This window comes from Leptonychotes weddellii, chromosome 1 (genome assembly GCF_054177405.1).
Source record: "Leptonychotes weddellii isolate Sample4059 chromosome 1, ASM5417740v2, whole genome shotgun sequence".
Lineage (NCBI taxonomy): Eukaryota > Metazoa > Chordata > Mammalia > Carnivora > Phocidae > Leptonychotes > Leptonychotes weddellii.
This window is the reverse complement of record NC_138369.1, coordinates 14610624-14626241: the sequence shown is the minus strand read 5'-3', so window position 1 is coordinate 14626241 and position 15618 is coordinate 14610624. Positions and strand designations below refer to the sequence as shown.

Sequence of the window (15618 nt, the reverse complement as noted above, 5' to 3'; positions counted from 1 at the left end):
CCAGGCTTCCGAGGGTCTGGCTCCTGCTCCGTCCCCCCCACTCAGCCCGACACAGATCAGACTCAGGAAACACCACAAGGCTGGCATGTTCTCAAACAGCCCTTTGCTGCTTTTAATCAGTTGGTGGGGAAGGTAGTGGTTCTGGTGCCACCGTGTGGCTCGATGCTCCCAGGTGTCAGCTGCAGTCCATCTCAGGGTCATCCACATCGGTTTCAGCGGCACAGAGGTCATCCAGGGCTGCCTCTGAGCGAAGAGAAGAGGGTTCTACGGTGAAGGCCTGCAGGTGCTGGGCACAGGGGTGGAGGGAAGGCCCACCGCTCCTCCCCCACGCCCATAGGAACTAACCAGTCCCTTCCACGCCCAGGCCTTGCTCCCTCAGCTACTGCAAGCAAAGTGACACAAAGGCAATTCAGACAGGGATGTTTCTGGAACAACCGTGGCTCTGCCAGGCCGACTCAACAGATACAAGCAAAAGGCAGCCTGTTATGCTCAGAGAAGAGCCAGAGCAGTAAGGCAAAGGCTGCGTGGAGGGAAGACTGCTGACTTAAGGCCAGGAACTGTGACCTGTCCGTGAACTTCAGGGAAGCCCCGCGTGTGGGTTGGACAGGGAGGAGTCCTCCTGCAGGCTCACCTTCACAGTCGGCCACGTCCGGAAGCCCTCGAATCAGCATGCTGACCCCTGGCATCACCTGGTCATACTGATGCAGGACCTCCACGCAGTGCACAGTGAAGAGCTTGTCCTTCTGGGACAGGCCATGCAGCAGCAGCACTGTGTCCCGCAGACAGCGCATCGTCCGCTTCTGCCACTCCGTCTTTGGGGGCCCCCCGGCCCTCCGCACCGTCAGCCACTGTCTGTGCAGCATCGCCGTGAGCGCCCTGACCCCCTGCGGGAGGGCCGACACTGAGGCTGGGTCCCAGGGCTCCTGCACCCCCCAGCCTGCTCCGCTGGACGGCACCCTGCCCGGCCACCATAGGTGAGGAGGGGTCGGGGCTGCGGGGCATGGAGCGGGGGGGGGTCCCTGCAGAGGGTCACCTTGGCCCCCATGCGCTCACCTCCACGTTGCACTGGCAGTGAGAGCCCGTGACCGGAGAGCAGGGGCTCTGCACACCCAGCTTAGCCAGGAGCCACACGGCCTAGAACAAGAACAGACTGGTCCGTCTATGGCAGAGTGAGACCCTGGTCACAGTGAGGGCTTGCTAAGGCTTCTACCAGTGCTCCGGTTGCCTTAGCAACTGCCTATCTATACAACGGGGTCCAAGAAATGGTCTTGGGGCCTTCCCAGGCTAGGCTCAGGGCCAACCCCCGTGTCTCATCAGCGACCCACCTGCCTCCAGGCCCCAAAGCCAGGGTGGGACCAGTTATCAGGCCACTCTGCCAAGTCCCAGGACACCCTGGGGCCCAGCTGTATTGCTTCTGTGTAGTGTGGAGCCCCCGGACTGAGTTCCCCTTGTTAGCAGCTGGGTAAACTCTTGTTACCAAAGTGAATGAAAGCTCCGTTCTCCCCAGGGGGAGGAACAGTGGCCCTGAGGTGGGTGGGGTGGGGTGGTGAGCAGTTCACAGCAGGGCCTCTGGAGTTTTTACCTCTTGTTCTAGCTGAAGCCACTGTGTGTCCGAGGCCACTTTGTCAGGCCTTGATGTGATGTACGTGTACAGCAGCAGGAGGAGACAGCCTTCTGAAAAGGACACCCCACCTCTCACTCAGGGTTCCCCTTCTTACCCAGAGCTCCGGGCACAAGCTGCAGAAGCCCTCAGGAGGCCTCTGACCTGTCCCTGCCACCGCCCTTGCTTCCAGCCTGCAGCGGCAGCCCAGCCACCCACTCCCTGCCGGGCTTTACCTGAGCGGGAGCAGAGCTGAGGCACCAGTTTCTCGTGGTCCGCCAGGAGGGAGAGGAGCTCAACAGTCAGCAGGACGCTGGGCAGGGGGCTCTCGGGGCTCAGGCACTGTGGCAGCACCCGGAACACACACTGGAACCTACAGTACAGGGGCCCAGAGAGATGGGACGCTGGTAACCCAATCCAACTCACCCTCGCTTTTCCCCGGAGGGAAAAGGCCGTTTTGAGCAGGCGGTACGAGGAGGAGCTGTGGTTCAGACCTGGGTTTAAATGCTGGCCGACCACTACCTGCTTGCTAGGACATCTGCTTCCTGTGAACGAGTAGGTACAAGCCTCCACCGCGATGTTGCTGTGGCTTAGAGAGGACAGGCCCTTACCAGACACAGCGCCACCTGTAAATGGGGGCTGCCTCCCTGGACCTGGGGTGCCTGGCTTCCACACTGCTCCCAAATAGGGAGGCAGATCTTAACTTGGGTGTGAGAATGTTATGAGCCCACTACCCAAGGACTGGCCAGGCTCCAAAGTGGCAAATGCAGACTTGGCTAGGGTTGGGTTTTACACCACTTGCTGAGCAGACCATTTCTGAAAACACCAGATAGGAGCAGGTGCCCCCTTGGAGCGTGCACGGGTGAGGGGCTCTGGGCACACTCTCCCCCAGGTCTCACAGGCACAGGGAACTAAAGAACTAAGTCCCAAGACAACTGCCATTCGCTCAACCCACACAACCTTGTGGGTAGGGAGAGGGGTACTTTTACGTGTCCCCCTTCATGCATCTGCAGCGTCTCAGCACACACCATCGAGGGTTAAGAATATTCCTCAGTATGCCATTAGGAAGCAAGTTCTCACTGTTTGGGGTGAAATCATTTTAGAGCAGATCCTGTACAGTGGATAAGCGGCATGTTTTCAGTTGCCAGGGAGGGTAGAACTTTATGGGAAACTGGGATTTAACCTGGTTGTTACTCAAGTTCATCATTAGGTTAGAAGTGGTCTCTAGTGTTCGTGTAAAGTCCCTGAAACTCTCTGCAAGAAAAATCTATATATATGACACAGTGGTTTCCACATTACTTTTGGGTAACATCAGCCTTCTTTTAAAAAATTTTTTCAGAGCCCCAAACATACAAGAGAGAATAGTCCTGCTGTTCTGTTTGAAGCAGGGGATGAGACCTCTTTGCTCAAAAGTCGCTGCCATCTCAGTACCGGGAATGGCCCAGTAACCAGGAATGACCTATGGCTATAGTCCGTGGGGATGACTTGCCCTCAGGCCTAGGTGGGCAAAGGTGCCCCTTATGAGACCGCTGTCTGCATGGCTCCTTGTGTTGCACTGCACACGGTCAGGGCCTTGGTGGCACGTGTCCTTCGCTTTCACTCCAAGGTGAACAGGAAGCTGTGTGGTAGTGGGGTTCAGCCTGCAAGGAGGTAGGAATTCTGAAGAGAAGCACCAAGTGGGAGGTGGTGTCGGACCGTGATTAAGGGCAAGTCAAGGAGACTGGCCTGAAACTGGCCCAGCATGCTCTCTCCATTCGTATTCATACAGCAAATACTGAGTGCTTCCAGTGAGCCAGGCTCCCTCTAGGTGTAAGGATGCAGGGTTCTGAGGGTGTCACATGAGCTAGTGAACAGAAGGCATCTGTCTGGCCTATAGTAAGCATCCCCTAAATTGCTGTTTTATCATGTCCTTGCAGACAAGCTCAACAGGAATGGAATGATGGTGTATCTACCAAGAGGACTGGTAAAAAGTGGCTCCTGGAATTCATTCAACACCTATGAAACAAGCAACCAGCCACTATGAGCTAGGTCTGTGCCAGACACATGGGTGATGGTTCTGAACCTATCATGCTGCCCACACTACACCACAGTACTGTGAGTACTGTGTCCAGCTCTGAGGACTACTGTTAGGATGGACCAGACCAGCTAGAATATCCTCAAATGGAAACCAGGATCCAGCAGTGTTTTTCAGAAACAAGTATGCTAAGCTCAGAGGCTAAAAGCTTAAGGTAAGTGCAGCCAGTGGAGTTACTCCAAGTAGGAACTGGCTTCTTGGTGGCATGCTGAGGGGGAGACAGGATTATTGGATGAGGGGATGGGCTGGATGGTGTTTACAGTTCCTCCCAGTCTTGAGGCTCTGGAATCCCAAGTTAGGAATTTATGACTACAGTGTTCACAAGCTAGGTTCACTATACAACCACTTCCCACAAACATTAAGAGGAGCAGGTAACCTATGACTCATGCCAGAGGGCACGATGATGATGGGCAGATTCCCAGCAAGGTCAGCTTATGGGCTGCAGACCTACCCTACACCCTCTGCTTCCTTAGGGAACCCCACCGAACTTAAATGTGGTGTGATTCGTGGTCTTCACCTGATCCACGGCCCAGGTTCAAGGCTCTTGGTTCAGCCTTTGTCTGTCCTGGGGACAAGGATGCTTTTCCATAGCGGCTACAAGCCTTCTTTCAACACATGTGTCTCTTGCTTACCTGCTGTACAGAGGCAGAATTAAACCAAATAAATCACTTCCTTGGTTCTCCTAAATCACTTTCTTGGTTCTCCTAACACCTGGCCCCACTTTCCATCACTTCAGAACTCCCTGAACGAAGCCTCAGAACATAAAACCAAGGCTTAGCACTGAGAAGAACAGATAAGTCAAGAAGTGGACAAAGTATAAGGGCCACGGGATAGACCTCAAGAGGTCAGGTAAGACCCACAAAGAATCATGACTTCCATGCTGTGTTATTATACCTGGGCAGGAAATCAAAGGAAGCATTTTCAGCTAATTTCACCAAAATCTTAAGACACTGGCTCAGGACACTGGCTTGAAGGTGACCTGTTGAAGAAAAAGTCAACAGGTGAAGAAGCATCTTCAGTAGTGGATGCTGGCCTTGGTCACTGGCAAGCCCCCTTGGGGCTGAGGACACATCCCCATGATCTTGTCTGTGAACCAGGCTCTGGTTTCCTGCCCTAGCAGCAGAATCTGCCCCTGCATCTGACAGTAACAGGTGGACGACCGCTCCGCTGTGGCACACCAGGTGCTGAAGAACACTAAGGGACGCTACAGAGAAGCTTTCCAGGCTGCAAAGTGAGTCCTCGAGGCTGGCCTCTCCCGCAGAGCTCACACAGGAGGAACGTGTTGGTGAGTCCCCAGGTGCTCCACTTCTCTTGGCTGCTGCCAAATCTTGCAGAGCCTGGCAGTGTAAGCCGACAAAGAACTGTACCAGGGGGAGGAGATGCACAGCTCCAGGAAGCTGGCAGAGTGGGAAGGCCTTTCTGCCTCCCTCTGCTGGGTCTCCATCACACGAGCCTTCATCCCTGGCAACCAGATTCAATCCAGTGAGTGCCAGGTTCTGTGCTTCTCTCAGGGCCAAGAGGGGAAATGACCCATCATGAGAACCTGTGGTCCTCAGGCTTGAAATCCCAGCCAAGGTACTAGCAGCAAATACAAAAGAAAACACACAAGTGTGAGATGGAGACAATGTCAAGGGCCCCAGTCAACCTGCTGGCCAAATTCTCTAGTTTCCCAAACCGCACCCCACCCCCAACCCCGGCACATAGACCTCCCAGGCTGGTCAGGACCAGAAAGGGACTTGCTTCCTGGGAACTCCTTCCTAAATGAGCTTTTTAGGAGTCTGAGGCTTACCTGCCAAACCCCGGTGGCTGCAGCAGGGTGCTGGTAGGAGCCTCCGAACAACTGCTCAGGAGGTGGCACAGACCGAGGGATGACCCTGGGATCAAAGGCTGCTTCAGGAGAAGGTTTATCAAAATGGAACCTGCAGAAGACAACGTGATTCTAGAAGGTTCTGACAAGGGAGGCCTTTTCTAAGGCTTCCGCAGGAAAAGTGAGGGTTCCTTGGATGCTAACTGTCCTCTAAGCTGCCCTTACGACCCACTGAGGTCCCTGTGGGTGCTGAGGGTTCTGGGACATACCTGCTTTGGCCCCTTCTATTTTATAGTCTTTTGCTTAAGTCACAGACTACCACTCCCCCGGACCCTCTGAAGGACTGCCTGGGGTGCTGGTTCTCAGAGACAATTCTAATGGAGCACTGCAGAGGCAAACGGAGCTGTGCAGGCCTCCTACACGAGGGGCAGGTGTGCTGGTACCTTGAGTGTTTGATCTCTGCATCCAGCTGTCAATAGGACTTTTGTGGGATTCTTCTTGCTTTATGGGGTCACCTCCCAGACTGTGGCTCTTACTCTCTACAACTAGAGAAAATGTGAATCAAAACTTGAGCACAAAAGCACAGGCATATCAGAAACTCTTGAATGTAATGAGGTTTTTTTGTTTTTGTTTTAAAGATTTCTTCATTTATTTGACAGAGAGAGACACAGCGAGAGAGGGAACACAAGCAGGGGGAGCGGGAGAGGGAGAAGCAGGCTTCCTGGCTGAGCAGGGAGCCCGATGCGGGGCTCGATCCCCGGACCCTGGGATCATGACCTGAGCCGAAGGCAGACGCTTAACGACTGAGCCACCCAGGCGCCCCTTGAATGTAACTAGGTTGTTTTTTTTTGTTTTTTGTTTTTTTTTAAGTAAACTCTACCTTCCATGTGGGGCTCGAACTCATGACTCTGAGATCAAGCGTTGCATGCTCTATGGACTGGGTCAGCCGGGTGCCCCATAATGAGTTTAAAACAGAGACTGTTCCATCTCCTCAACCTTGGATTAAAACAAGAGCCAGAGCAACTCAAGAATCCTCACATTTTTGCCTTCCTCATGGAAAACAGGAACTCATACAAGGAAAGGAAAGGAAAGTTGTTTGCCCCACTTTAAAATGAGGCAATATAACATGAAAGCTGTAGTCACTAACACTTATTATGGTGCTTATTATGTGCCAGACAGACTCTATTCTAACAGTTTTACCCATGCTGGCTCATTTGTTCCTCAGAGCAACCCTAAGAGGAAGTGTTATCATTAGCTCTATTTTTTTTTTTTAAAGATTTTTATTTATTTATTTGAGAGAGAGAATGAGACAGAGAGAGAGAGCACGAGATGGGGGAGGGTCAGAGGGAGAAGCAGACTCCCCGCCGAGCAGGGAGCCCGACGCGGGACTCGATCCAGGGACTCCAGGATCATGACCTGAGCCGAAGGCAGCTGCCTAACCAACTGAGCCACCCAGGCGCCCCTCATTAGCTCTATTTTACATACAGGAAAACAGAGGCACAGGGGTTAAGGGACTTGCCTGCCCACATCACACAAGCCAGTAAGTAGTGTGACTGGGACTCCTGCCAGGCTAGTGGGCTGCAATGCCTGCTCCTAACACTATCCTATACTGTTCCTGTAGTTGCCAGATGCCAAAAATATGCGTGGTTGAGGTTCTCAGAGGTGGCGTGATGGCCAATGGCTTGCAAGGTGCCAGGTGCTAGGAGAGAGGCGATGTATCAGAATTACAAGATAAATTGACACAGCGTATTCTCAGAGTGAAAATCTACCAATGCTAGATTGTGTCCCTCTAGAAAGCAGTAGCATCCCCTCAGTCTGGACCTGGCGGTACAAACCCAAGGCTGAAAGGAACACGAGTTCCTGTATACTGGCTGTGTTTCTGACATGTCAATGGATGTTGACTGAGGAGGTTTTAAAATATGCCTGTAAATTCTAGACACATTTCTCTTCAAAAGGTGAGGCCTAGTTTCCTTCCCCCTTGAACATGGCTTCTAACAAACAGAATGTGGCAGAAGTGATGCTATGGGACTTCTGAGGCTAGGCCATAAAAGGGCTAGCTTCCACCTAGCTCTCGCTGGTTTGTTAGCTCTAGAGGAAGCCATCCACCAGGTTATGAGGTCACCCAAGTAGAGAGGCCCACATGTGGAGAAGAACTCCGTTGCCAGTCATGTGAATGAGCCACTCTGAAATAGATCCTCCAGCCCCAGACAAGCCTTCAGTGATTCTAGTCCCCACAGAGACAAACCATCCCCACTGTGCTCTGTCAGCACTGTTGTCCCACAGAACCAGGAGAAATACTCATTGTTGTTTTAAGCCACAAGTTTGAATAATTGGTTACACAGCAATGGATGAGAGACAGACCAACTCACCCTCTCTGCCCACCAGGGACTTGTATCCTGGCTCTGTCTGGAAGGGGTGAGGAAGGGACATGTTAGCACTAAAAGACTCCTTTGTAGGGAAAGATGGTTTTCCAGATTGTAGAGAACATGCTTCTGGCTTTATAGCCACAGAAGGGCTTTTCCTAGGACTGGAAAAAGTTAACTATGAAAGCAAAGTAATGATTCTGCTAAAACCATTTAAAATACCTGGTTATAAAACTTCTAACTTATTCAGGTGTTAAACTTTTCGTGTCTAGGTGCTCTGACCAAAGGTTTTCTCTATTCTGTATTTGTCATTCTTTGTCAGGATAGCAGTGCAAAATTCAAGGCATTGTGATCCGAATTGTTGAAAACCTCTTTCATTTCCGTATTCTTCTAATCACCCAAAAATATTGGCCCTAATTCCATTACTATTTCCAATTCCACCAAAATATCTTTTTAATGCGGAACAACCTCTTATTCAATAGTCCCCAGGGGCTGAATTCAAAGATTTTCAGTAGAAAGAGGGTCTATTAAAAGGCATGTTGTGTCCTCCAACTTGGAAACTGAGCCAGTTCTTCAGTGCCAAGGTCTTTGTGTTAGAGAAGCAGTCTTAACCCTCTGAGCGCATCAGAAAACGCCAAGACCCCTCTGTCAGAGATGTGTGAAGAGGTGAGGATGGACCCCCCCCTCTGCTTTCCTGTCTTACCTGAACTAGGCAAGGCAAGAAGAGTTCAATTTCACACCCTGCCCATTATGAGCAAAGGTAGCAGAATGTTCATTACCAGAAAAAGACACCGTGACCCATACTGTTCAAATTTCAAGGCTGGTATCAACAGTGTGCCAGAGTTCTCTGGCAGGCAGGGGGCAGGACAAGACCATTAACAAGCTGATCACATCTGCAGCAAAGGCGGGGACTGGTGGACAAAGGTCCCAGGGCAGCAAATGAAAAATAAATGTTCCCAGTAGTTGGGACTGAAATACACTTATACTTGGCACAAAATCAGTTATTTGAAACAAATTACATAAAAATGAAAACTGGGGGAAAAAAATGAAGACTGAGCCACCCCAAAAGTCTGGAGAGCATCTTTCCAGCCTTTTTTAGTCCTGAGTATAAAGTCCTATAGAGAGGAAGCCCTTCTAGGGTGTAAGGCCTTTATGCTGTGATGCGCCAAACCTATCACGCCTGATCTAAACCACCTTCGAGGCCTTTAGGAAAGAGGATCTATGTCCAAATGGCAAAGTTTAAATGGCCTTTATTCAAGACTAGCCTGACCTTGTTTTTCATACTTTCTATAAACCATGCAAAACAACTCTTCCTTCAGCGCCATCATTACCTGATATGGGGAACGGAAGGAGCAGCCAATTTATTTGCTCGTTCACTGCTTTGAAGCTTTGTCCTTAATTCATTCATCTCTGCATCTTTAAATTGGAGTTCAGACTGCAATGATTGAAGCTGGAAGGCAAAGACAACATACTCGTGGTGGCCCCATCATATATGCAAAATTATCTCTGGGCTTCAGAACATCAGGTTCATAAACGAAAACAATGAGAAATAAGTATGAAAGTCCACTGTGACACAAATGTCCTTTCTATAGAGCTTTAGCCTTCTTCCTGAATGTGAGCATGGTATTCTAGAAAGACATTTTGACCTGATCTATTGCGAGGTAGTTTGTGAGGGTTTAAATACCATTTACTCAGCCTCTCTAAACTTTAGCTTATCTGTAACACAAATACCGGTCTTCACGGTTGGGGGGATTAAATAGGAAGGATGAATATGAACTGCCCAGCCTGGAGCCTGGCAAGGTGCCTTATCTCACAGTGACATGTCGACCTTTTGATGAACGTAGTGGTGTATGATTCCAGGTCTTCTTGAAAGTCTGGGCAGAGTGTTTGGAAATTTTACCAAAACCCCACGCAGCATGGGCAGACCTGCTCTGGCCTACAGCCAACAGTAACTGCTGTTATTCCCTGGGCACACTCCGTGCCAAGTGTAGTCCCAGTCCCAGCACCGTCCCAGCACATGCAGGGCTGTTTAAGTCTTACAGCAACCCTTCTGGTTATTTCCTGGAACAGATCATGGAAATGAGTCACAGAGCTTAAGTCATTACCCTGAAGTCTCCACTCACATGTGAGAAAGAAAGCCTGGATTCAAACTCTGGTTTGTCTGATTACAACTCCCTTGCTCTTCCATCATGTATGTGGAGAGACAAGTACTGCTGTTAGTGCTGGGCACAGGTTAGTGCTTCTTTAAAGTTTGCTAATTTGCTGAATGAATGGCAGAATAAGACCCATGTCCTTGAGATTGAAGCCTTGGAAAGTGCTGAAGGAAAACGGCGGTATGTATGGACACCTACTAATTTCTTCCCAGAACAGCATCTCCCTCCCCCGAGGAATAATCATTTCCCTACCTCTGTGTGATTTAAACGGGAGCTATCATCTCTGTGGTTACAGTGTGACTCAGGTCAGACCAATGAGAGCCTTGAGATTGGGGAGGGGGGGGGAAGGCAAGTATTCATTCTGCTCTGGAGCTATGAAACATGAACTCAAGAGCTGCTGGAGAACATATCCTTTACCATAAGGATGAAGCCTATCTATAGAGTAGACAGTAAAGACAAGTCCTGGCAAGGCTTGAGTCATTCAAGGCCCCCGCACACCTGTTTTTTCCCAGACTTAGTTATGGAAGTCAATACATTTTCTTTTGGCCTAAGCTAGGTCAACTGAGTTTCTAACCTGGCAAAAAAGCTCTTACTTAAGCCTATTTCTGGAAAGTCTAAGCTATTGATTTGTTCCTGCCAAGACCAACTATCATAACTACCACAGCAAAGCAGTTTCTTCTAAGTCCTTTTCCAAACCACATGCAGAACCTAGAAGAAAAGTATATGCAATTAACTGATAGCAGAAAGTATTTAAGACAAACAACTGCTGAAATCTTCCTGGAAGACTTATAGACACTTTGGTCATTGCTTTTAAGAGAACTCAGTGAACAGGCAAAGCTTGTGTCCAGAACAAGAAAAAAATAAAAAAGCTCTGGGTCACCTTTTTGGAAAATTCCTTTTCTTTGTCACCAAGTGCTTGAGTTTTCTCTTGCTCAAGAAGGAAATGTGATCTTCTCTGTTCCTCTAGAATGGATTCTGTCTGATGCAGTGAGTCCCGCAAAATTTTTATTTCTCCATTTTTAATGAGGACTTCTTCTTCCATTGCCTTCATCTATAAATCCCAAATCAATCTTGTGAAAAGCTTACAAGGGAAAGTTATATTTGTACTTGTTTTAACATATAGCGGAAAAAGCACATGTAAACCATGTTCTACAGACCAATGAGTCCTCAAATATATCCATACCAACTAGATGTCACCATGGTCTGCTAGGCCCATTCGTGGAACAGTTGACATTCAGCAAGATAGCTTAAGGACACACTGTCATTCACACATACAGATTCTGTAGGTTCTAGAAGTATTAAACAATCTGGGTCACACACTTCACAGATCCAAAATTTCACACTATGTTCCTGGTTTTCCTAAGGATCTACAGATAGTCATATAAAGGATGTCTGCTTTTTTGTAAAACTGCTACTGAAAACAGCAAACATTATGATGTTGTATCCCCTATAGAAGACATATACTATAAATTTGTCTCAGTACTATGACATAAAGTTTGTATCTTTTTTTGGATCTGGTGTACACTGTTTCCTTTCTTGCCTAGTTGTTAGGAATCTCAGGATTTGGTTTCTTTCAGTCTGAATTTTCTGGCTTTCTTTCCCTAGCCTTCCTCCATTTCGTGGGGCTGAATCTGAACTCTTGTTTTAAAACTTTTACATATCTTATTGTACACTGCTTTATAACACATGCATAAGTGAGTAAGTTAGCTATAAGAACCACAAGTTAAGTCACTTACCTTTTCTTTAAGTTCTTTGTATTGTGCCTGAAGTACCTCTAATTCAAAATTATCTTTAACTGGAACAAATTCTCTGTTTTTCCCTGCAGGAGTTTTTGACATCCCATCTAATCTGGGGATCTTATGAACATCTGTAAAAAACATTTTCCCACTTTTGTCAGTCAATGCTGAAAAGAATCACTCTTGAAAGCAAACTAGAGAAAGCTCTGATAAGCAATATAGGTATTTTCCAACCCAAGAACATGATTCAAACTCATAAATGATCCTTACGAAATAACAGATCCTGCCACTTCCCCACCCCCCACCCTCCAATTTTAAGAGTCTCATCTGAAGGCTGAAAAGGTGTTGTGGGGACCTCACTGGTCAGAAGTTGGTGATCTATTATTCAACAGTATTTACTGAGCACCTCTACCTACACCAGCACGTACACCTACTGAGCACCTGGCACAATCTAGTCTCTAAAGGTACAGTGGTGAGCATAATGGATCCAGTCCTTACACTCATGGAGCTTACAGGATATTCAAAAATATTCACACAAATGCAAATTTTTAAAAAATGCAAATTTACAACTGTGATAAGAGCTGCCCAAGAGAACAAATATAGGAAAACCTATCCCAGGGGGACTTGATCCAACTGGAATGACTGGAAGGCTTCCCAAGGAAGTGATGACTGAGCTGAGAGCTGAAGAACAAGAAGTTAAGCAGATGAGCGGGAATGGGGGGAATGGATGGGAAGAATCTGTGTACAAGAAACAGCAATGTGCAATTTATGTATTGTAAGGAAGCAGGGAGCATTCAAGAAATGAAGGAAGGTCAGTGTGGCTCAAACTCAGAAAGAGTGGGAACATGGGCCAGGCCATACTGGCCTTGCAGGCCATGTTAAGAACTTTGATCTTTTTTTTTTTTTAAGATTTTATTTATTTACTTATTTGAGAGAGTGAGATAGAGCACAAGTAGGGAAAGGAGCAGGGGGAGAGGGACAAGCAGATTCCAGGCACCCCAGGACTTTGATCTTTATACTAGACACAGTGGGAAGTCATTAAAGGGCTTCAGCAGGGATGTTCACTTTTTTTTTTTTTTAAAGATTTTATTTATTTATTTGACAGAGAGAGACACAGCGAGAGAGGGAACACAAGCAGGGGGAGTGCGAGAGGGAGAAGCAGGCTTCCCGCGGAGCAGGGAGCCCGATGCGGGGCTCGATTCCAGGACCCTGGGATCATGACCTGAGCCGAAGGCAGACGCTTAACGACTGAGCCACCCAGGCGCCCCGGGATGTTCACTTTTATCTGTGTGAGACACAGCCGGATTTGAGTTCTGAAAAGATCACTCTGGCTGTAGTGTAAAGTCTGATTTACAGGGAGTCAAGACTGGAAACGGGGAGAATTTAGCAGATTATTATCCAGAAGGAAGGAATAATTGTAACATAGATCAGGGAGATGGTAGAGACGATGCAAAAAGGATGGATTCCAGAGATGGATTAAGCAGGTAAAGTTACAGGATTTGGAAAGGAATTAGATGTATGGTCAAAAAAAGGCAACTGTTGCCTTGAGCCACCTGATGGAGAGTGGTACCAGTCACTGTTGTATAGAATATTTAGTCATTAATGAACGTTTTCTGAATGTCTGCTCTGCCAGGTGCCACGCTGGCAATACTGGAGAATGACTGGGTTTCCAGGAGGTGAATGTGTGGGATTTAAGATGCCTGTGAGATATCCAAGTAGAGATGCAAGGTGCCCTCAAAACTTTTCTCTTTCTGTGAGCCACACAAGACTTCATACATTCTCTAGCTAGAAATGTAAGCTCCTGAAGGAAGGTTTTTTTTTGTCTTTTGTCAATTGCTAAGTATGTTACAGTTCCTAAGGTTTTGGGCACCTAGTACAACTTACTGGTTGTATAAAGGAATAAATCTCTTTCATCTCTTGCCTCGGACGGGCCCCCTCTTATGTTCTTATGGCCCAAGGGGGGCAGTGGTATTCATTAGATCTAAAGCCTCCCAAACCTGTCACAAGAATGGGTCCCCATGTGTAGGTATGATGGTTCTGATGGTGGTGGTCGGGTTCCAAGGATATAGATCCAAGAACTTCGCGGCCTAAACTTTATAAACGAAAGTAAAACGTTAACCTAATTTTCCGTATTTCAAATCGGCTGTTTGACATTCTTGATACATTTCTCCCCCAAATCAAAAGACCTTTTGAGGTACAACCACTGCTTAGATGAAGCCATTCCTATATTTTAAGCAGGGCAGTGTGGGTGCAAGACACCGGGGCAGCGGTCGCTGTGGGGTTCCGAAGCCACAGCCATCAAGGAAGCCTGGCGAGGTCTGCACCACCCTCCGGGGAAAGGCCCCGAGGCGCACTCACTGGACACGTCCCGAGCAGCGGCCGGGCACTGGCTCAGGGCCTGCGACGCGAGGGTGTCGAGTTCCTCCAGGTCGTCGGCAGTGAAATCCCCGTGCGCGCCGAACGGGTCTTCGGGGTCCGGGACGGCGGCCGCGGGGAAGCCCCGGGCTCGCTTGCTCGGAGGGTGCCCGATGCTGGGCGGAGGGCCAGGGCTAGGCGCCGGGAGCCCGCTCCGCCTCCTGCTGCCCGGCGCGGGGGCTCCAGCCATGCCTCCGGCGACCAGTCTCCGAGGGCACCGAGCAAGGCCTGGTCGCCGCGAGGCCGGATCGCTGGACCAACCGCCCGCGCGCCGCCGCTCGCCTCAGCCGCTAGAGCCACGCCCCCGAGCCCACGGGCCAATCGACTGCCAGCCAGCGGGCGCGGAAGGATGACCTAATCCGAACGCGTCGCCGGCTCTGCGGAGTGCGGGCCTCTCTCGGTGGCGCCCCGCCCCCCAACCCAGCTCTACTGGGCGCTCTGGTACCCGTGGCAGGGTCTCCCTGGGTCTCCGGCGGGATGCGTGCTGCGCGATCCGCGTTACCGGGGTGCGGGGCCGAGCCTTACCAGCGTTACAGCGCGGGTGGCTCTGCGTCCCCTCCCTGCAGCCGCGCTGGAGTCCGCCCTGACATTCACACGTACACTTGTGAATCGTGACAGGCAGTGTTCAGGGGTTTGGTCTCTGCGACTTCGCTGTTTTCCTCCCGCCGGACTCACCTCTCACATACCCAGAGGTCCTCTTGAGGAGGAGTCTGGGAGAGTGGGGTTGGGCGAAGAGTATGAATACAGCTTTTGTGAGGAGGTATCTTTGAGAGAGTTAATGTTTTGAGTGTGTGCATTTGAGATAGGTGTGGAGAAGAAAGGTCTGCGGAGGAGGGGTGATTCTGAGAAGGGTGTGCCTATGTTGGAGAGTGTGGGAACTAACTGTTCAGGCTGTTGGCATTCATTCATTTCTCTGAGCGCCGGAGTGGTTTTGTCCCAAGCACAGGTCATAAATGAATGAGGAGGCCAGGAGGTCAAGAAAGGCCCCTTGAAAGTGGCACCTGGCTGTCCTCCAGGTTGAGTGAGAGTTACTGAGTTAGCAAGGAGACTGGCATACTCCCGTCTACTGAGACGAGAATACAACACCGACATGGGGGCCACACAAATGCCAGGTAGGAGTTATCTGTGGCAAGGAGAGAGGTAAGGCTTCAAAGAGGAGCAGGACTTGGGCACCTGACGGGATTTTATTGGGCAGCAGTAGTATGCAGGACAGTTAGCAGGAACAGGGTGTTAGAGAGTAACAGAGGTAAGACTCCACCCTTGTACACTCAGTGCCAAACTTAGCTTGTAAGTGTCCTATGAATGTTTTTGGAAACAGTAAATGAAAGGGAGATGGTTGTCAGAGTGTAAAAGGTCTTGAATACCTGAGTTTAGTTTTTGAGACAACTAGTAGGTTCCCTCAGTAGGCCCAAATGTTGAATGCTTAAGTCTTAATTTTTGCGGGTCTCTGGTCTTGTAAAGATAGGATTA

At 49.3% G+C, this 15618-nt stretch overlaps 1 protein-coding gene and 1 long non-coding RNA gene across 5 annotated transcripts; one reads left to right on the top strand and one right to left on the bottom strand.

The window, feature by feature from the left end:
- Positions 1-86: 86 nt before the first annotated feature.
- On the bottom strand, positions 87-14442 carry ATRIP (ATR interacting protein). Of its 4 annotated transcripts, XM_081817036.1 has the most exons (14): positions 14092-14442; positions 11734-11864; positions 10878-11048; positions 9176-9294; positions 7851-8008; positions 5925-6026; positions 5464-5593; positions 4569-5252; positions 1837-1973; positions 1583-1674; positions 1054-1134; positions 632-884; positions 346-382; positions 87-243 (listed from the first exon to the last, which is right to left on the bottom strand). In XM_081817036.1, coding segments are annotated over exons 1-14 (2343 nt in total). In that variant the 5' UTR covers positions 14339-14442; the 3' UTR covers positions 87-242. The 4 variants fall into 4 exon arrangements, with proteins under 4 accessions (XP_081673162.1, XP_081673155.1, XP_081673152.1 ...); XM_081817029.1 differs by lacking the exon at positions 346-382 and having other exon boundaries at positions 1583-1671; positions 14092-14441; XM_081817026.1 differs by lacking the exon at positions 346-382 and having other exon boundaries at positions 14092-14440.
- On the top strand, positions 1969-10876 carry LOC145721059 (uncharacterized). Its single transcript, XR_014144536.1, has 2 exons — positions 1969-2155; positions 3517-10876. It is a non-coding gene; the product is annotated as an uncharacterized LOC145721059 (long non-coding RNA).
- Positions 14443-15618: the final 1176 nt, after the last annotated feature.